The 21,685-nt window shown below is 41.3% G+C and overlaps 1 protein-coding gene across 2 annotated transcripts in view; it reads left to right on the forward strand.

Moving 5' to 3' along the window:
- The window catches only part of SLC29A3 (solute carrier family 29 member 3), a 57,327-nt gene extending 44,242 nt beyond the window's left edge, over window positions 1-13,085 (forward strand). For both annotated transcript variants that reach the window (XM_034435759.3, XM_034435760.3), the window contains exons 4-6: window positions 1,719-1,945; window positions 4,746-4,908; window positions 9,132-13,085. In XM_034435759.3, coding sequence (XP_034291650.1) covers window positions 1,719-1,945; window positions 4,746-4,908; window positions 9,132-9,792 — 1,051 coding nt within the window. In that variant the 3' untranslated portion in view covers window positions 9,793-13,085. The remainder of the gene's footprint in view (window positions 1-1,718; window positions 1,946-4,745; window positions 4,909-9,131) is intronic.
- Window positions 13,086-21,685: the final 8,600 nt, after the last annotated feature.

A 21,685-nucleotide genomic window follows, 5' to 3' on the forward strand; every position in this document is an offset into this window, starting at 1 on the left:
TTGCTACCAGTTCTCCAAACCTCCCGCCACCATCGCTACCGGATCGGGCGATCCAGTCCGAACCAGGAGAATTTCACCCCTGGTCCATCCACATTTAGAACTTCCCAACTGGGATTTCCTCTTTCTAGCTACGTACCGGTAACTTCCTTGAAGCGTTTCGAAAATTTTCATCGGGAAAAGCAGCCCGTACGTAGAAGCTCAGAATTCTTAATTTGTAGAGAAGGACATTTAATTTGCAGTACAAAGGCTGCATTCAGTCATTTGGCATTTCTTAATTAAGCACATGAAAGAGAAAAATCTGTGTGCTGTTTATCTCGGCATCCAATTTCTTAGCCTCTTTGTCCTACCATATTCAGCCTTATTCAAGAACCCTGTTCTTTTACCCTGCCTCTTTCCCAGGGTAAAAATTTAGAATTTTTAATACTTCTGTAAGCTTCTGAATAGCACAGAGGCCTTCAGTGGAAAAAGACATGTTCTGACCGGATAACAGAACTGGAACCAAGCAATTTTTGGTTGGGCTTCTTTGTCAGAGATGCTCGCCACTTATTCGGTTACGTGTGGGTCACAAATTACGTGTTGGTCACAAATGGCGATTAAGTGACTCCCCGAAACACCGCAACCGTCATAACTACAGGCCAGTTTCCAAACACCCATATTTTGATCATGTGACCGTGGGAATGCTGCAACACCAGTCATACGTCACTTTTTTCGCTGCTGTTGTAACTTCGGTCACTAAATGAAGGATTGTAAATCAAGAGCTGCCTGTATTTATAGGTCTTTTCACATTCTTTGCTCTTATAAGATACAGTCAGTTATTGTTTCTATGATCACGTGTGCCCATCCCATCAAGCCCAAATAAAGTCTGGAATGGTATGAGATCTGCAATAGATAGGGAGTTGGACTAGAACAGGGGTCAGCAACCCGCGGCTCTGGAGCCGCATGTGGCTCTTTCATCCCTCTGCTGCGGCTCCCTGTTGCTGGTCAGCTCCACAATTGATAGGGCTTTCGGTTAGGATTGGTAGAGGAAAAAGGATGCAGCACTAGGAGGAGACTCTATGGTGGGGGAACCGGACTTCTGGTCAACAGAGGAAAAAGGACGCAGCGCTAGGAGGAGACTATGATGGGGGAACTGGATTTCTGGTCGGCTCCAGAATTGAATGGGGGCTTCCGGTTAGGACCTTTGTGGCTCTTTGAGTGTTTAAGGTTGCCGACCCCTGGACCAGAAGACCTCCAAGGTCCCTTCCACTCCTGTGATGCTGCAATTCTTTAACATCTGTTAGAATAATATAACAGAGTTCGAAGGGACCTTGGAGGTCATCTAGTCCAACCCCCTGCTCACGGAGGAGACCTGTACTACGGATTCGAACCGCCGAACTGCCAACCTTTCAGATCGACAAGCTCAGTGTCTTAGCCACTGAGCCACCTAGTCAGGCTAGGTCTTCTAGTCCAACCCCCTGCTTAGGCAGGAAACCCTACACCACTTCAGACAAATGGTTATCCAACATCTTCTTAAAAAGTTCCAGTGTTGGAGCATTCGCAACTTCTGGAGGCAAGTTGTTCCACTGGTTAATTGTTCATATTCATTGTTCATTAATTTCTCTCCTGGCCATTTCAAAGCAAAGGAGCGTTTGCTGAGGTGTAAATATAATCTCAGGACTGGGGAGAATTTTAGGGGATGCTTGTTAAGAGACCCACCAATTTATTTGTTTCTTTTCCAGGGTTTCTGTCAACGTCCGTATTCTCTCCTCCTTGGCTGTTATGCTGGTTGTTTTTCTGGTGATTACAGTGCTGGTCAAAGTGGACACTTCAACTTGGACACTGTGGTTTTTTATCATCACCATTGTTTGCGTGGCCGTCATCAGCAGTGCTGCCACCATCTTCATCAGTAGCCTCTTTGGCTTGTCGGGATCCTTTCCCATGAGGAATTCTCAGGCGCTGATTTCAGGTTTGCTGTTTGTTTGTTTTTTCTTTGAAAAAATGCTTAAACCGATTGGTTATTGTTGGAGGTTGGTGGGATTCTTTCAGCACTGTGTCCTGTGGTGATAGTTGGGTTAACCCATGACTTTGCACGGAGGGTTTTGTCCGTGTGTGACAATTATTTCGATCTCAATGATATTTTTAACCTAGATGACTTTTACAATACCCTGAAGAGGAGGTTGAAAATAAAATTTTATGTTACGAGGCCATCCTTTTTTTTTTTATTCTTATTCTCTCATTCTGTGGCATTTCTTTTGGGATGGTTTAACTTTTTTGACGGGTATAGGTGGTCCTTGACTTATGGCTGTGATGGAGCCTGCCATTATGATGGGGGGTAAGTGAGGCACCCACGTAATCGCCTTACTTACGGCACTCCATCCTTGCTCTCCCCAATTTAATGTGATTGTTAAGTGGAGCATGCGGTGCCTCAGGGTTTTTACGGGCTCTGGGAGGCGTTGTGTACTCCCTGGCCCACTTGCCCTGGAATTCCCCAAATCTCCTTCACCCCCTGAGGCATCCTGTGCTCCTCTTTCCCCCTCTCGGAGTCCCAAATAGGCCTTGGGCAGTGGTGAAATTCAGCCGGTTCTATCCAGATCATGTGATTCAGTAGCGCTGGCAGCAGGAGGCTCCGCCTATCTGCCCAGACGTCATCATGTCCCGTTTTTGAGCTTCTGCGCATGCGTGGAGGAAGCGCACACACTCACATTTGCGAACCAGTAGCAAAGGTAAGTTAATTCCACCTCCGGCCTTGGCTTGCTAACCAGATCCCCACAGATACCCTGTAGGCTGTGTGGTACTATCACAGAAGCAGGTGCAATTTTGAAGCGCCCACAATGGTTTGCTCCAAAAATGGCGCCCATTTCTTGGATTGATCCACAAGGCCTAGGGACGGCGAGGGGCAGAGTGACTAGTCTCCTTCCCCAGCATGATCTCCAAAGCTTCCAGAAGGAGATCTACAGTAAAAGGTAAATGATTGGAGATGGGGAAGAAAGTGTGTGACCTGGCAGGGTGGGTCCCTGCAGTGGGTCATAAGGGCGAATCCACCAAAATTTTGTTCGTGTGACTGTGGGGGCTCTGCAGGAACCATAACTTCAAAACCGAGTCATAAGTATTTTAGGGGGGGGGGAGGTGGGTGGAACTTTGAACAGTCGCTAAAGGCCAGTCCTAATCCAAGGACTACCTTACTGAAAGAAAACATTTGCATTCAGCTCCATGTTTGTTTATATTTTGAGGTGGGGGTGGAAAAAACCCGAAGCTTTTCATTGTCTTATTTGATATTCACATTAAAGCTCATCTCCATAACTGATGAATTCCAAGTTTGCAGGTATGAATGATGAGTCCCCTTGAGGTTTATCAAGGATGGATGGCACTGGGAATGCAATCTGAGAATTTTAAAAAAATGCGGGGGAAGAAGGGGAGAGACAATACTGAGATTTATTTTATTTTATTTTATTTTTACTTTTGTTCCCGCACCGCAGAAATAAATGTAGTTAAGGGTTGACCCCTGGTGGAGATTTTCACCACAGCCCTTTTTGGAAGCCTTTCAGCATTTAACCATACATTATCATAAATTTATTTTATTATGACTATAAAATGGAAAGTCACACGGTGTGCTAATAAACCTTTGCATTGTGTACTTAAACATCTTTCTGACAAAAATGGAAGGTCAAAGGACCTAAGAACAGCCTAATAAGCGATGGTATTTCTGTTTGCATATATTTGATCCAAAGAGCTAAAGTTAACTATTTTTTTTTTTTTTTACGTTTTGAACTCTTGGTTATCTATCACTTTCCTTTACAAATTTGTCACCCAAATATGACTGGTAAGCTCAAGATTTTGAAAGTAATGTTGCCTTTTTATTTCCCCAGAAATAGGGTGTTTTTTTTTTTTTTGAGTCTCCTCAGAGGTGATTTTTGAAATTCTCACAAGATTCAAAAGTACCGTATATACTCGAGTATAAGCTGACCCAAATATAAGCCGAGGCACCTAATTTTACCACAAAAAATGGGGAAACGTATAGACTCGAGTATAAGCCTACGGTGGGAAATGCAGCAGCTACATTGAGCAGCATTAATTGAAGCATCAGTAGGTTAAATGTTTTTGAATATTTATTTCATTTATTTTATTTACTCACTCGAGTATAAACCGAGGGTGGCTTTTTCAGCATAAAAAAATGTGCTGAAAAAGTCGGCTTATACTCGAGTATATATGGTAGTTTGCTTTTTATAGCTAGGGAGTTCCCCTACTCTGGTAATAGATGAATGAATTCCTCTTATCTTTTTATATATTTAATCCCTCTACACACGTTTGCTTGGGTTAAAAGCAACATTAGTTGATGTGTGTGTGTTTTTTATTACTCAAATTGTGCAACTGTCTTATTTGTGCACATGTGTGTATTTGCCACCTTGCTGATGAGCAATTTAAGAAGTCTGCCTGAACTTAAAAATGACCTTACATCCACATTTATGGAGTGACGAGGGAATACATGCATAATAATTGGAACAAAAGAAAGTACACAAATTCAATACGGGCATAATAAACCAAAACTTCAGAATTCCAGGCAAAATGTCTAACCAGGATCAAAACTGGGATTATTGTTTCTAGTTCCATTTCAGTCTCTTGCTCCTCGATTCCATCTTCTCTGATTTGGCTGCCAAGCAGATTCTCATTCAACATGTTTCATTTTGACTAACCCAGCGGTGGCTGGACCTTATTCCATTGACATTTATGCTTATTCTTCCTCCTCCCCCCGTATCCTCATCACATAGGTCAGGCCATGGGAGGAACGGTGAGTGCCCTGGCATCGGTGGTGGATCTGGCAGCATCATCGGAAGTCACAAACAGTGCTCTGGCCTACTTCCTAATAGGGGACATCTTCATTGTTTTGTGCATTATGATGTATCTGATTCTTCCCAAGCTGGAGTACGCCAGGTAACAACCATTGTCCAGTTAGATCAATAATCAGCCTAGATCAGGGGTGTCAAACTCGATTTCATTGAAGGCCACATCAGGGTTGTGTTTGACCTCAGGGGGCCGAGGTGGGCATGGCCAGGGTGGACATGGCCAGCTTGTTGTCACTCATGTTGGGGGCACCTGTGGTGGCCTGAGTGCTCTTCCAGCAAAAATGGGCTCCTGAGCTCTGTTTTCAGCTGCGATGGCCTCCTGCAACCCTCTGCCACCAAAAACGGAGCTTGGGAGGGCCACAGGCGCCCCTCCCGAGCTCCATTTTCGATGCAGAGGCACCTCAGGCCAGTCCTTTGCTATTTCCAGGGTGGCCCCACAGGCCAGATCTAAGCACCCCATGGGCCGGAACTGGCCCCCAGGCCTTGAGTTTGACACCCCTGGCCTAGATGTTTAAGGATTGGGCTCTAAAATACTTAGCTCTGGATGTCACGAGACTGCCTTTTTATGAAAGCCCTTCCTATAATAGCTAGGGAAAGTGTTAGGCAGTGCCTCTGCTGCTTCTTGTTCTCTTTTCTCTCCCCAGGCTGATCAATGCAATCTTGGAATGAAAATACATGATATATTACAAGTTCTTCCCTGGCCCAACCCCCCCCCCAAACATACAATCTGGTATGGATACAGTGTCAATATAAAACGAACCCCAGTTTCAGTGTCCCTTGTGTTCCTGATGGTGGGGGTGGCCACCAGTTTTAAAACTCTGGAACCCAATGTCAACTCGCAAAGCATCCCTGGCCTGAGGGGGGGAAACTGACAAAACGGCACAGCAGCCAAAGACAGATGCACATTCCAGACTTATCTCTCTCAAGGCTGTATCCCGGGGTTACCCACAATGGCCAGAGGGGAGTGGTCTCTACAACCCGCAAAATTGCTCTGTTGGCGAATGTGATTGATGACACACCCTGGTGGTGGTGGTGGGGGAAACAGGGTCATGATTGGGGCCTAAATTATGTATGGTCAGAGCTGGCTTCACTTGGGAATGTGGCGACATGAAGCTCCTAATAAATAACTGAATTTCTTTCGAAGCTTGGCTCGAGGCTCATGATTTAATTAGGGCATCCGTTGGAACCCTGACACCAAGTCTGTCCAGGTCTTTTAACAGAACTGGGATTTGGCTTTTATAGATTGGCTGTTATCTTTCTTCCCTGAACAAGGAGAAGAACCTAGCCGTCCTTAACTGATCTTGGAAGCTAAACACATTTAGCTCCGCTTAGTATTTTGATAAAGGACCATAAAAGAATTCCACAGCTGTGGGGTTGAACTGGAAAGTTGGCAGGAAAAAAAAAACACGTTGAAAAGAATGGAAAACTACTTTTCAAGGCTGCCAAAGAAAGGATGTAGATAGTGCCAGGATTGGAGCTAGATTCAAGGATGACTTTTCTCTCTTTTTTCTTTTTTAATTACCCTTCTTGTTGCTATCGATTTGTTTGCAATGTAACATGGTTGGCAGCTCTTTCTTAAGGTCTCTTTCTTAGGCCTGTCCTGGCACGTTTTCCAGCATTTGAAAATAAGGAGTTCACGATCTTTTACGCAATTGAGCAACTCAGTTGAATTTGATTATCCCCCCCAATGCATGGTTCTCCAGATCTTATAAATTCCGTTTCCCATAATTCATAATCAGTTTGCCCAAGAAGACATTAATTTGAATTAGAGTCCCACCACACCTAGGTTAGACAGAATTGCTCTCTGAGCTGGTTAAACTTCCTCTGTAATTTGGTAAAGGATCAGTATTTACTCATAGATTAAGTTCCATGCAATGCATCTGTCAAAGTTGCATTCTTTAAATGTAATTTTAAATTTGGACATGCTGTAAAAATACTTCCCCAAAGTTGGGGTAGTCTCTTCCTAAATAAGTAACAAGTTGAAGGGTTTTCCCCTTCTCCTCCATGAAAAAATACAGTGTTTGTTTAATTTTAGAAAGACTTAGGAAGCGTCATCAAGGCTTCTGTAGAATCCAGTTTTCTGCTTGGTCCAAGGAGCCAAATTAAAGCAAGCCCCCAGTCCATTCTCTGCATGAAAACATCCACCAAAGTGTAACATCCCACCTCTCTGGTAAATTGGTTCCTTTGTTAAATTGTTCTTCTTGTTAGGTAGTTTTCTGCTGAATTCTGCCTTCCTGAAACATGTCATGTTATCCATTCTGAGGTGATAGAGAAGAGGTCAGGGGTGAAATTCAGCAGGTTCTGATAGGTTCTGGAGAACTGGTAGCGGAAATTTTGAGTAGTTCAGAGAACCGGCAAATACCACCTTTGGCTGGCCCCAGAGTGGGGTGGGAATGGAGATTTTGCAGTATCCTTTCCTTGGAGTGGAGTGGGAATGGAGATTTTACAGTATCCTTCCCCTGCCATGCCCACCAAGCCATGCCCACAGAACAGGTAATAAAAATTTTTGAATTCCACCATTGGAAGAGGTCTAGAATGGCTTTGGGGAACAGCCATAGAGCTGCAGAATTTGTAAGTCACAAATATTGAGTACTGGCTCAATAGCAGTCACTGTAATAGCAGTAACAGTAAGAGGGAGTCCTAGTGGACAACCACTTACATATGAGCCACCCAAATATGAGGAATAGAATCAAGATCACATGAAATGTTAGTACTGTTTTATAAGGCATTGGTAAGACCGTACATGGAATATTGCATCCAGTTTTGGTCACCACGATATAAAAAAAAAGATGTTGAGACTCTGAAAAGAGAGCAGAGAAGAGCAACAAGGATGATTAGTGGACTACAGTAGTGGCCAAAATTGTGGAAACCTTTTGGGAAAAATGTATTTTCTAAAACTAGCTAATAACACCACTTTATTTTTGGAGTAGTACCATAAAATTATATATCAATGGAAAGGTAATTTAATCAAAAATGTGATGCAATAACTTTTATGAAGGATTTGCTATAAGAATAGTAGTTACAGTATAAAGAAGGAAAGTGAAACACGTAGAAAAAACGAGATATACAAAAATTATCACCATAGAAAAAACGAGATATACAAAAATTATCACCATGTCACATGGTTGGGTAACCTTTAGCATGAATTACGGCCTCACAAAATCTTCTCATGGAGTGAACCATGTCTTTTATCTTGAAACTCCAAAAAAAAAGTGGTGTTATTAGCCATCAAACCTCAAAAATACACTTTCCCCAAAAGGTTTCCACAATTTTGGCCACTACTGTAAGGGTGACATGATAGCAGTGTTCCAATATTGGAGGGGCTGCCACAAATAAGAGGGGGGGGTCAACCTATTCTCCAGAGCACCAGAAAGCAAAACAAAAAACAATGGATGGAAACTAATCAAGGAGAGAACCTAGAACTAAGGAGTACCGTATTTTTTGGCATATAAGACACACTTTTTTTCCCTCCTAAAAGAGGCTGAAAATTTGGGTGCGTCTTATACTCTGAATGTAGCTTTTTCAAAGCTGTCTTTTAGCCCTATCAAGGGGATAGCGAGTGAAGCGATCTCCGTGCTAACCTCCAACTCTCAGCTGTGAAGCTTTTTTTCAGCCCGACTCTCAGCTGTGAAGCTTTAGCGAGTGACACGCTTTGCCTGCTCCTTCCGACTCTCAGCTGTGAAGCTTTTTTTCAGCCCTAAGGAGGCGCTAGCGAGTGAAGCGATCTCCGTGGTTTGCCTGTTTTTCTCATTGCTTCTCTCTCCAAAGATCAGCTGTGCTTTAGAAGCTATTTTTTATCCCCAAGCAAGGGAATAAAAACCAGCAAACTAATGTGCTGAAGTTGACCAGGCTAAGGATGCTAGCCAGATGAATATCTGGTAGACAGATTTTTTTTTCCTATTTTCCTCCCCAAAAACTAAGCTGCATCTTATACTCCGATGCATCTTATACTCTGAAAAATACGGTAGTTCCTGACAGAACAATTTACCCGTGGAATGGCTTGCCTCCAGAAGTCGTGGGTGCTCCATTATTGGAGGTTTTAAGAAGAGACTCGACAACCATTTGTCTGAAATAGTCTTGAGTCTCCTGCTTGAGGAAGATGTTGGACAACCATGATCCAACCATAAGACCTCCATGGTCTCTTCCAACTCTGTTATTCTATTAAAGAATCAGAAGCAACTGAATGACTGAACAAACAAACAGCAACATGAACTAATGAGCTCCTTTCCATCTCCTAATTTTCCTATCTCGGTTTCAATTTTCTGTTGGTTTGCTTTTCTCTTAACTTTTTTCCCCTTCCCCCTTTTTCAGGTATTATACCGCAACGCTGTCATCCAATGCTTTGCCCGGCAGTTACTTGGAAGAAGAGGATATGGCAGCAGATAATCCCAGCCAGCTCTTGCCAAACAGAAACTATACCGATAAAATCCCTCCGCTGTGGCTCATCTTGAAGAAGATCGGCATGTTAGGTTTCTGTGTCTTCTATGTCTACTTCATCTCCATCACCATTTTCCCTGCAGTCTCGTCCAGCATCGAGTCCGTGAACAAATTCTCAGGGAGCCCGTGGACAGATAAATACTTCACACCTCTCACTAGCTTCCTTCTGTACAATTTTGCTGACTGGTGTGGACGGCAGATCACCGCGTGGGTCCAGGTTCCTGGACCACGAAGCAAGTGGCTACCGATCATGACTCTGCTGAGAACTTTGTTCATCCCCGTCTTCATGTTATGCAACTTTCAGCCTCGAGTGCACATTGCAAATGTCGTCTTTGCCCATGATGTGTATCCGATGGTGTTTATTGTGTCCCTAGGACTCAGCAATGGCTACCTGAGTACATTATCGATTATATATGGTCCCAAAGTCACTCCGAAGGAACTGTCGGAGGCAGCTGGAGTGTTGATGATGCTCTTCCTGCAGGCGGGGTTAGCACTAGGATCAGGCTTTTCGGTTCTTGTTGTTCATCTCATCTAGATGGGAGATTTCAAGCCAACTTCACTTCCGCAAGGACATTGTGAAAAAAGGCAGAGCAAAACACGGGCCTATCACTGGGGTATTCCATTTCTTAGGAAGTGGCGTAAGCATTCTGGGCTTTGGTTGAGCAGAAAAAGCTTGGAAAACGCACCACAAAATGCAGAAGTGAAATTCAAAAGTATTATCGAAGATCTCACTCCTTTTTCTTTTCTTTTTTTGGCAAATGGGGTCTTATTTTATGTAGCAATACGACTCCTGTATCTTCACAGGTTTATAACATGGAAACTCTTGTGTTTTTCCATGGATATGAAGGAACTGCATTCTAGATTCCAGTGTTCTTACTTAAAATCCATCCTTTAAATTACTCAAAATAATTAAAAGTCCATTTGGAGACTTCTGCAAAGGGATCAATAACTCAGTGTACATTTTACATGACCTTTCTTAAGAGAAATATGCCTGTAATCCAGTGTCTGTTAAACATTTTAAATATATAACAAATGCAGGTCAAATAAGAGGGATTCCCAAAAGCTTTTCATATGAAGAGTAGCTGAGAAACAATTTTAGTTGAGGAACAGGTACCCTTAACCAATAAATCTCTGGTGCATATTTTTCAAGGGTAAATTACAAGCGTGAGTGCCAAATGAAGGTAAACAGAGATGAAAATGGGACCAAACAGGATTTTTCATTCATTCTCCTCTTATAGCTATGTAGCCTGGATGAAATTGGTAGGAGTTGCAGTATATGCAATACACACACACACACACACACACACACACACACACACACACATATCAGTAGTGGGTTTCAATTTCATTTGCTACTGATTTGCTTGTGTGCGCGTGCGCAACGCTTCTGTACATGCACAAAGATGTCTAGGGTGGGCGGAGCCTCCCACCGCTGTTGCTACTGGTTCCCTCGATCTGGGGTGAACTGGTAGCAACCCATCACTGATTTATACACGCACACATACATACATACATACATATATACATACATACATACATACATACATACATACATACTAAGTGTTTTACCGAGACACCTGGTCTAATCTTTCCCCTGGCTCAGGCTGATGAAGGGAGGAGAACTTGTGGCTCAGTGGTTAATACAACTGCCTAACATGCAGGCATCCCAGGTTCAAATCCAAGTAAGGGTAAGGCTGGCTGATGAGAGCTAAGAAGCTTGAAATAGATCTATACTAGTCTCCCTTTATTTCTTTATCAGTAAAATATATTTGATACATACATATATACATACATGTAAATATATCACAAATCAACTTATTCTGGATTCTCAAAGGCTTTTGAACACTTTTGGAAAATCATGGGTCCCTGCAGCCCAATGCTTGGCCTGCAGCCATTGAACCAAAACATTAGCATGTTGTCAAAGTGTTAGGAACTCATTCTTTAATGTCAGTAGTTGTTAGATTCATTTCTATTTTGCAATCTGGCTGTTGTGAATCTTCGCTATTCAGAAAAGAGGACCAGATATTTATAAACAATGTGACTTAAATTAAGGCATTGGATAGTAGATTTGATACTTTGCTATTAGTTTTTACTTATTTAGGGCTAAAAATAACTGTTATTTTTACATTAATGTGTAATCCTTTTCAGAACTTGAGTAGGGTAACCAGTTCTGAATTGCGAACATCTGAATGACCTCTGGATAACAGCAAAGCATTAGTGTTTTCTATGTCTCTTTGCTGCCATCTCATGGTCATTCAGGGGTTTGCAGACCAGTTGGGAGTAATGCTAACTTAAGTTCCTTTGATGGCAAATATTTCATTTTTATATCATTGAAGAAGCATTAAGCAATAAAAGCACTTTCTTTGGGTTTCACTACATACACTTTTTCACCCATTGTAATTTCTGACAAATATTACATTTGTGTATAGAGGAAAAGTCACTTTATATAATGGCCAGTGTCTTTGGAGATTCTCAGTCATCTAGGTCCCGGTTGTCCCAAAGGTGATTTTTCAAAAGGCAACTGGACTTTCTTTGTTTTTGCTTGAAGATGTTTCACTTCTCATCCAAGAAGCTTCTTCAGTTCTGGCTGAACTGAAGAAGAATAAGAAACGAAACAACTTCAAGCAAAAAACAAAGAAAATCCGGTTGCGATTTGAAAAGCACCATTGGTACTATAGTGGCCAGTGTAATAAATCTAGAAAACATCTGTTAGCCTGGAAATAGGGAGAGAAATGATGGTGCTGATCGGATTTGATGATATATGCAGGCAATATCCTTGTATGAAATCTGCTTGTGTGAAATAAGTGGAAGATTGAGGAAAGTGTGAAGCATCATTTTTAATATACCATATTTTTCAGAGTATAAGATGCACCTTTTTCCCTCTAAAAGAGGCTGAAAATTTGAGTGTGTCTTATACTCTGAATGTAGCTTTTTCGAAGCTTTTTTTCAGCCCTAACGAGGCGTTAGGGAGCGGAACCCGTGCTTTAACAAGGCGCTAGTGAGTGAAGCGATCTCCATGCTTTGCTCCAACTCTCAGATGTTCTTTAGAAGCTTTTTTTCAGCCCTAACTAGGCGCTAGCCGACTGAAGCGATCTCCCCGTGCTTTGCCTGCTTTTCTCATTGCTGCTTCCTCTCAGCTGTGCCTTAGAAGCTGTTTTTTATCCCCAAGCAGGGGATAAAAAACCAGCAAACTAATGTGCTGAAGCTGACCAGACTAAGGACGCTAGCCAGATGAATACCTAGTAGGCAGATTTTTTTTTCCTATTTTCCTCCGCAAAAACTAAGCTGCGTCTTATACTCCGGTGCATCTTATACTCCAAAAAATACGGTAGGTCAGTAGTCGTGAACTATAATTTCTCTCCCATTTTCTTCCTGAAACTTGTCTGACGAGACTTTCAACCATGCAAATTTTACACAAATGCATCCAACTTCTAAAAGAACAATATAGTTTCAGTGGCATCCTGCCACAACCTCGTCCACACTTTGCACAGCCAAGATATTTCCAGATATGCGAAGTTTGCAAATGCATTACTTGCAGCTTGCATAATTTCCCATAAGGTCAGTAGCCTGGTACACCTGGAGGACAATGCGTTGTGGAAAGCTGATGTAAATGATGCTTTGTGTAAGATTCTATTGTCTAGCTTATTTGTAAATGCACTCATCTCTTTTCAATTTTCGAGCTTGCATTGGAAATGCATTTCTACCCCATTGGTCAAGATTTAATCGTTGGGGGAAAAAATGGTCAATTCCAAAACACGGTACAATATAATGTAAATCTGGGAACTGGTGTGTGTGTTATAATATAACAAGTATTGAAAAGATTTTAAACTGGTAGTCTTGTTGTTTTTTTCCCTTTATTATTTATTTATTTATTTATATGAAAGAATGTAGAAATAGGAAATAATAAGCTGACATGATTGAGAACAGAATCAGGATGGAGTTGCCTAAGTGAGCATCCATTATTAAGCCTAGGTTCACTAGTAATGCATACTAAGTCTAGCTGAATAAGTAATTTAAAAATAAATACGCCCAGATGTGAATAGAATATTTACTAGGCATATATGATGGAGAAGAAAACAGCTGTATGGTTTGTGATAGGCTTTTGCATAAACTCTGGAAATTGTAAGTGAATACAATCTTTTGCTCTCTGCTGCCTGGATTTATGACATTGGCAGAGTAGTTTTAAATAGACTCAGCTTTCATTAGCTTTTCCATTTGGAAAACTGCAAAGACCAAGAACGTAAGAATAGCCTTGATGGATAATGCTAAAGATTGTCTTTGTCTAGCATTTTATTTTTCACAGGGGCAAACTAAATGCCTCTTGGGTGTGTCCAAGTAGGAGATGAAGGGGGATGCCCTCTTCCTTTTGCTTCCTCCCGTTCTGTACTACCCACAGAACTGGTAGTAAAAAAATTTGAAACCCACCATTGAGTAAATTCACCAAGCAAACATCTCCCAAGCATCAGGTGATCTTAAAAAGTATTGCCTTTAGCCATTTGCACCCAAAAAACCCCAAAATAACAAAAAAAGAGAGAACCTTTTTAATTCTTACCAGCTGAATGTAAGTTGACCACCTCTCTTTTCCTAGTCAACAAGTTTGGAGAAAAACTTCATATTGGTAAGTATGGTTATGAATAATTACTTTTCGGAAATAAGCTCATGATTTCTCCCATAATGCTCAGTATGTATTATGATGGAAAGGAATTTATAACACAAATGAGAAATGGTTGAGTAGAATGAACTTGAAGGCAAACATGGAAGGCTCCTGGGAGTAAATCGTAAGGAAAAGGATGCCGCAGGAGTAGAGTTGGTTATCTTGGGTTTGTGGAAAAGATGGATACCTTATTTTTCGGAGTATAAGATGCACCGGACTATAAGAGGCACCTACCTTTTTTGGTGAGAAAAACAAGAAAAAGAAATCTGCCTCTGCCTCCCAGCAATTTTGCCTCATTGCAGCAAACAGCAAACAGCCTGTTTTACTTTCATTTTCGTTTTCAGCATAGCTTGATTAGCACAAGGAAAAAAAAATCTGCTCCAGCGACTTACCTCCTTGCAGCAAGCAGCAGAGGCCCCCGCAAAACAGCTGAGAGCAAAACAGCTGAGAGTCAGGAGGCCAATCCAATCAACTTGTGCTAATTAGGCTGTGCTGAAACTGAAAGGAGCTGTTCCTTCTTGCTGCTTGCTGCAAGGAGGTAAACTACTGGGAGGCAGAGGCCAAAGGGTGGGGGCCAGTGGGTGGGCGGGGCTACATTTCATGTATAAGACACACCCGAATTTTCACACCCTTTTAGGGGGGGAAAGGTGCGTTTTATACTCTGAAAAATACGGTAATCCTTCCCTATTTCTCATCAGTTTGCAAGTACAATGTGAAAACAATTCAAATTCTGTGACAATCTTTAGATGTAGCATCTACTTCAAGATGGGAAATTTGTCAGTTTTAATACTTTTGATTATCAGCAATTTTCTGTTGAATCAGACTTGCATCCAACACTTTTCACCTCTAGAAAAATAGGCCAAATGTTTGTGCATGCTATGCAAAAAAGGAGTCCATTTTCTCTCAGCTGGTAACGGAAAAAGACAAGAATGGATACTGATTCTGAAATTTTACTCAAACTTTGCCACTTTGTCAGGAATCTGGAATCCATAGGGCCATGTGTTTCTAAGCCTAACTTTGACCAAAAGCACAAGAACTTCATGTTTAAAAAATGAGTTGAAATATTCACAGTAGCTGTGATCTCTTGCACAAAATTCAAGATGGTGCAGCCTACAAACACAATGGGCAGTTTGTCATCTGCAGAAATACAGCTGTGGATGCTTTCTTTGGTGTGCAGATGCAGAGGAAAGGAAAAAAATTATGTAGCAAAGAAACATAGGACGTATGTATAGTGACTGGTTCCAATCAGCAGGCCATTTTGTAAACAGTGTTGCAAGCTTTTCCATTACCACTTTAAAGGCCTAATTCCCCACTGAATCCCAGGAAGGATTCAGGGACATAGAAATCAATTGATTCTAAGTGGGAAATTATTCTGTTGCTGGAATTGTACCGCTTTCCCTGACAGGAGTGTTGTCAAGCTGGCCACGCCCACTCTGGGCCCCCCGAGGTCAAACAGAACCCTGATGTGGCCCTCAATCAGGGGTGAAATGCTTCCGGTTCGGACCGGATCGCCCGATCCGGTAATGGTGGATGGTTCGGAGAACCGGTAGCAAAAATCCCTCCCCCCCCCCACATGCCCAGCTGAGCCGCACAATCATCAGAGGCTTTTTTTTTACTTTTAAAAGCATTTTTTCTACAATCTCTTTGGACGAAAAAATGCTTTTAAAAGTAAAAAAAAAAGCCTCTGATGATCGCGCAGCTCAGCTCTGAAGAGGTGGTAGAAAAAATGCTTTTAAAAGCCTCTGACGATCCCAGCTGAGTTGCCTGATCCGCAGAAGCTTTTTTTCTTTTAAATGCCTCTGACGATCTAAGCTGAGCTGCCTCATCGTCAGAGGTATTTAAAAGAAAAAAAGCCTCTGCCGATCAGGCAACTCAGCTGGGATCGTCAGAGCCTTTTGAAAGCATTTTTTTACAACCTCTTCACAGAAGAGGTTGTAGAAAAAATGGTTTTAAAAGTAAAAAAAAAAAAATTGACCACGACCACCCAGTCACATTACCCCCCCAAGCCACGCCCACAGAACCGGTAGTAACAAATTTTAGATTTCACCACTGCCCTCAATGAAAGGATGTCCAACGTTGGCAACTTTTTAAGACATGTGGACTTCAACTCCAGAATTCCCCAGCCAGCATTTTAAATTGAAACTTTAAAAGGATTTTTTTTTAAAAAAAAAAAAAGAAATTGAAACTTCAGTGTCTTTGTGGAAATTTGTACCGCTGGAATTGTTCCTCACCTTCTTGTTGAAAAGAATGCAGACTCTTTCTTCAACTTCTAATTTATAGCTCTGCTGGCTGGGGAATTCTTGGAGTTGAAGTCCACACAACTTGCCTAGGTTGAGAAGTTTTCTTCTAGAGAAAGGATCATTTGCTAGGGAAAGGCTCTTAGTGATAAATGTTTGAGGGGGAAAAAAAAAGTTAACATTTCCTCTAAAACGTGAGAATTTATTAGAAGAAATATATCTGAGAGTGAAAATGAGCGCAAGTATTTGATTTGCTTGAAATTTATACCATATTGCTAGGCTTCAAAACAGCAAGGTAAAAAGTTCAAGATGGCTTCAAATCTATTTAAACCTGGGTTTTTTCTTTAAAAAAAAACCGTTTCAGTTTCATCTCTCTGGCATATATTTCTCAGAGATGAGAAGGAAAATTAAATATTCTTCTTTATTTTTATTTTCTCATTGCTCTTTTTGACATCATTGATGGACCCAGAAGCCAGAAAAGGCCATATATATTTTTCTGCTTCTTGTTTCCCTTAACTTGGGAACAATAACATCTCTAACAGAGACTATTCCTCACTAGGAATAATTTTATTTCAACTGAAATAAATTTACTTTTTGATATTGAATATAAACTAGCCTTTCTGAATAAACTGAGAGAAAAAAATTTGATGGCAAATAGGAATCTACTTTGCCAGATTGCCCATCGGTGTTACCTTGCTCCATCCATACTTCAGAAATAATTCACTTGTTTTAAAGACATGCTTGTTTAATAAATGATACTATTTCTTTAAGCAGGAGTGTCCGTTTTCAGACTCCTATGGAAGCTTAAGGAGAGGTATCACGCTCCAGGGAAAAAACGGAAAGGTTCATTTGAGGTTCAAAGCACTTCTTACAGGTCATTTTCAAAGCAAACACAATCCTTCTGCTACTCTTCCCAAAATCACAATGTTTGAAAATACAGTGGGTATGATCCAAGAAACACTTTCATGGGCCACCGGTTTTTCAGCAACAGAGGCTTAAGCTGAAGCCTTATCCTCTTTCCAATAGACTAATTTAATTTAATTTAGGCAAGTATTGATTCTCCTCCCAAAACAAATGGAATTGCAAAGTGCTTGCCTTGCGTTTCCCCTCCTTAAATTCTCATCATCTGCCTTCTGGTTTTGAAGGATTTGAAATTTAGGATTGGGACAATGTTTAGTAACCTTAATGAACATGACTTACTTCCCTAAGTTGGTGGGGGGGAGAGAGAGAAGGAGAAGGACTCTGAATCTCTACTCATCTAGTAAATATTTCTGATCTTGGCTTGGAAAAGTTAGCCCCCGATTTTGCCCGCCTGCTGTGATTCTGTCTTGTCTGTCATGCAAGGACTTTCCGGAACAAGCTCCCAAAGGCTATTCCCAAGACTGACATTAGTTTTCTTGTGTTGAATTATTCCCTGCAGTAACCAGACATTTTCTATCACAGACATTTAGCCCATGTCTTTCTGATGTTCTTTCAGATCTTACATCAGCTTACATATTTTTCAGATGGGAAACTTCATCTGCTGCCATAATAGTGACAAAATGTGGTTTGTTATGTCTATGCCAATGGATTAACCAGAAAGAAATCAATTGATAGATTAGACAGACAGACAATATTTGAGTCACTGACCTGATCAAAAAGGATAGGATCAGCCAAACATGTCCACGGCCATTGATTGTGGTTAGATCAGTTGCTGATAATCTATTTTGCTTCAATAATTTCAGCCTGCCAAGAAAAATTTGAGGATTGATCCAGAGGTGAAATCCAGCAGGTTCTGACAGGTTCTGGAGAACCAGTAATGGAAATTTTGAGTAGTTCGGAGAACCGGCAAATATCACCTCTGGCTGGCCCCAGAGTGGGGTGGAAATGGAGATTTTGCAATATCCTTCTCCCAGGAGTGGGGAGGAAATGGAGATCTTGCAGTATCCTTCCTCTGCCATGCCCACCAAGCCAAGCCATGCCCACCAAGCCACGCCCACAGAACCGGTAGTAAAAAAAAATGGATTTCACCACTGGGTTGATCGCTTAGTAGGCCACCTTGGTAAGCTTCGTACAACTTACATCTGTAGACAATCAATTAAGAAATATCCTGTTTAGTCATTCTTGAAGTTTGGGCTATAAACTGGTTATTTTAAAATGGTTATTTTAGCATTAAATGGGGTAGGGAGTAAAAATTGTTTCAAATAATCCAAAACTGCAGTTTATTTTAATTGCTCTAGCCATAGAGCCTATTGTTAAATAGGTTCCACATCTAATCTATCATAGGTGGGTGCATCTATTAACTTGAGTATGATTGCTGGCATTATTCTGGATGGTTTGCATGCTCAATTGTTAGACAACTTTTGGACGAGTTAAATTAAAAGGGGGGGAGGAAGGTAGACATCAGATTAATTTAATGCAGAGGTGGGCAACTATGCCCCTTTTATGACTTGTGGACTTCAAATCCCAGAATTCCTGAGCTAACGGCTGGCTCAGGAATTCTGGAAGTTGAAGTCCACAAGTCATAAAAGGGGCATAGTTGCCCACCCCTAACCTAATGGGATCCTCCAAATCTGAGACAAAGTCCTGTAGCTTTGCATTTATACAGTGTTAATGATTGCTTATAAAACTGGGAGGGGTGTCAACCAGATTCTGCAGTGTACAGTATTTTGCAACCACATTCTGGAACCTCTTTTTAGAATGCATTAGGTTGGCTTTCTGTGGACTTGGAGGTTGATTTCAGTCATAATCCAGGGACTTTGAGAGATTTATCCCTCTCTGGACCTTGAATCATCTACACCATTCCTTGAAATGATGTATGGTAGGATTCACCCACAGCAGTGTACATAAAATTTTTCACTCTGTGAGCTATGTAATGTCTACCTTGAGTGCCTGTGTGGAGAACAAAATGAGATTTTAATCCAAATGAAGTTACCCCTGAAATCTGGCTAGAAATTGGGAATGGTGACAGAGAATGTTGTGACAAAATAGTTTTTGATTAACTCAAGAATATGTAAATAGTCCAGTAGTTCAGAAGAGAAAGTCTTTTAATTTTGTTAACTACCATGTTTCCCCCCAAAATAAGACCGGGTCTTACATTAATTTTTGCTCCAAAAGATGCATTATGGCTTATTTTCTGGTTAGGTCTTATTTGGGGGGGGGGATACAGTACTAAATACCTCCGTCTGCTGACAATCTTAACTGGGGCTTATTTTTGGGGTAGGGCTTATATTACGAGCATCCTGAAAAATCATGCTAGGGCTTATTTTCCGGTTGGGTCTTATTTTCGGGTACTTTCAGTGGTCTCTAGGAAGCTCTTCCTGCCCAATGACTATTGGTCTTTGATGACTGCTACATTAGTAATGCCCACAACAGGGAAGGAATCAGAATATACTCCACTAATACTTGTAGAAATGCATTTGGGATGTTAACATTGCAAGGAATTAAATCGAGAAACAAAATCAGATACATTTACTTCTACTTGGGCTCACTTTATTACAATTGCAACCAAAACACTCCTAGGATGAAACTTAGAAAGGCTCGTTCTGAGTCAATGGGCTTGTCCATCATAGATACTATGGAAAGATTATCAAGGGTATACATGGAATTCTTTGGTTCCTGGATAGATACACATTGCAGAAGACATAATTAAAGAACCTGTTACATATCACCTTCTAGCAAATGTCCAGGAAATGTAAGTCAAATTTCTAAATATTGCCTATTACCTTGGATTATGGGCTATGGAACAATAAGGCTTTGAAACTCCAAGTGCCCCAGCTGCAAAAATGCTTTTGTGTTCCTGGACCTGATTCACTTTTGTCTGCTTTACGGGCTGATTGAGCAATATTTACATGAAGCTGATGAAGAGTTTTGAAAAGCAAACGGAAAGAAAATGCTGTCAAATGATCGCTGTGAGGCAGAGCTGTTTGCCAAAAAAAACAGGCAGAGCCACCAAAAAATTAAAGTGGTATGGGAAAATTGTCATCCGAGGAACAGTCTGCTAGTCAAAGCTGGGTACTTTCCATTTGATTTGTGTCTGTAACATGAGGAGGAGGAGGCACAGATGCAGGCTCAATTCTGCGGGGAACATACAAATGCATTTAAATCATTTACAACTTTTTACGGGCTCCATTGAGAAGCATGTTTCTCTTCTGCATTCAAAATTGGATTTCCAGCAGATGGTGAAGCCTTGTTGCCCCCAAGTTTAGGAAGCTGTTTCTTGTGGTGGACAACACCAGAAAAATAAACTGAGCTTTGTTGAAGGTGCTGAATTTGTCACCTCAGTTTGACAAACAAAATGTATTTGGCAGGGATCGGGCTAGGTTTGCATCACAGGAAACTTAGTTAACCAGCAAACAACTCAAAAAAAAAAAAATCCACTCTGCATCTCCCTTAGAACACTGCAGAGTCCAGATGTCATCATTTCAGGACCCAGATTGTTGGGGTAATGTGCTGACTCTGTAAACCGCTTAGAGAGGGTTGTAAAGCACTGTGAAGTGGTATATAAGTCTATGTGCTATTGCTATTACATATTGTACATGTGATAAGGATAGGGCAAAGGAGATAAAAGGCAACAAAAGTCTTGGTCCTTCCCATATCTACATGGCAATGTGTCAGGCCTGGAAGGCATCTTTTTTGTTGGGTCTTCAGGCCTGCCACATTTACTACTGTGGGAAACTGGGAAGGGGGATTGTATGGAACCAGGGTGATATATAGTCAAAATAACATTCCTTTCTCAGAGAGTCAAGGACATCTTGCCCTGCACCTGGAAGGCTGGAACTGGGAGGCATCTCCAGTTGGGACAGTGCTTTGTTTCGACCATGTGATGTGTTAGGATATGGTTTGAGCCTAATAGTTGTCCAGGCAATATAAGTGTACTGTAACTTTAATCTGTAAATGTATTATGTGACTTTAATGCTGAGTCATGCTGTAATTAGGTAATGACTGGTTGTGAGAGTGTGGGTGTTGGGCAGGGACTTGAACTTTCCTTTGGGTGGGGAAAAACCTGGAAACTTTCAGATTCAGGTTTTTCCAGATGTGCCAATATGACATCTCTGATAAAATGGAACTTTGAGAAAACTCAAGCTTCGGACTCTTCTTTCGTTGGGGGTGTTACTTCAAACCCTGACACAATGTTTACTTGCTCTGTTTCTCACAAATTACCTATTTTGCTTCCAACTTTTTTCTCATGAAGCACTTTAGGTGAGCCAGGTCAAGAGTTTTTGGCTGCCTAAAATGAAAATGATATCCCAGCCTCACACATATCATGTATAGCTCCCAAGCAGCCCCGTTATTTTCTACACAGAGATGGCAACATGGTGATAAGAATGAGTCAATTAATTCACTAAAACCCCAGTACTTGGTGCCTTTTCACATTACCCAAGATTAGCTGGTTGAATGTCTACTGATAATTACTGATAAGTTTGTTCTTCTTGAACTTCTAATGGTTCTTTGTTATTGGGTGACTGGGAATTCTGGGAGTTGAAGCCCACACATCTTAAAGTTGCTGAGGTTAAGAAACACTGCACTAGACGATGCTATCCTGCCTTTTGGATTGA

The sequence above is a fragment of the Pantherophis guttatus genome, chromosome 6 (assembly GCF_059756535.1).
Source record: "Pantherophis guttatus breed Tessera chromosome 6, ASM5975653v1, whole genome shotgun sequence".
NCBI classification, from domain to species: domain Eukaryota; kingdom Metazoa; phylum Chordata; class Lepidosauria; order Squamata; family Colubridae; genus Pantherophis; species Pantherophis guttatus.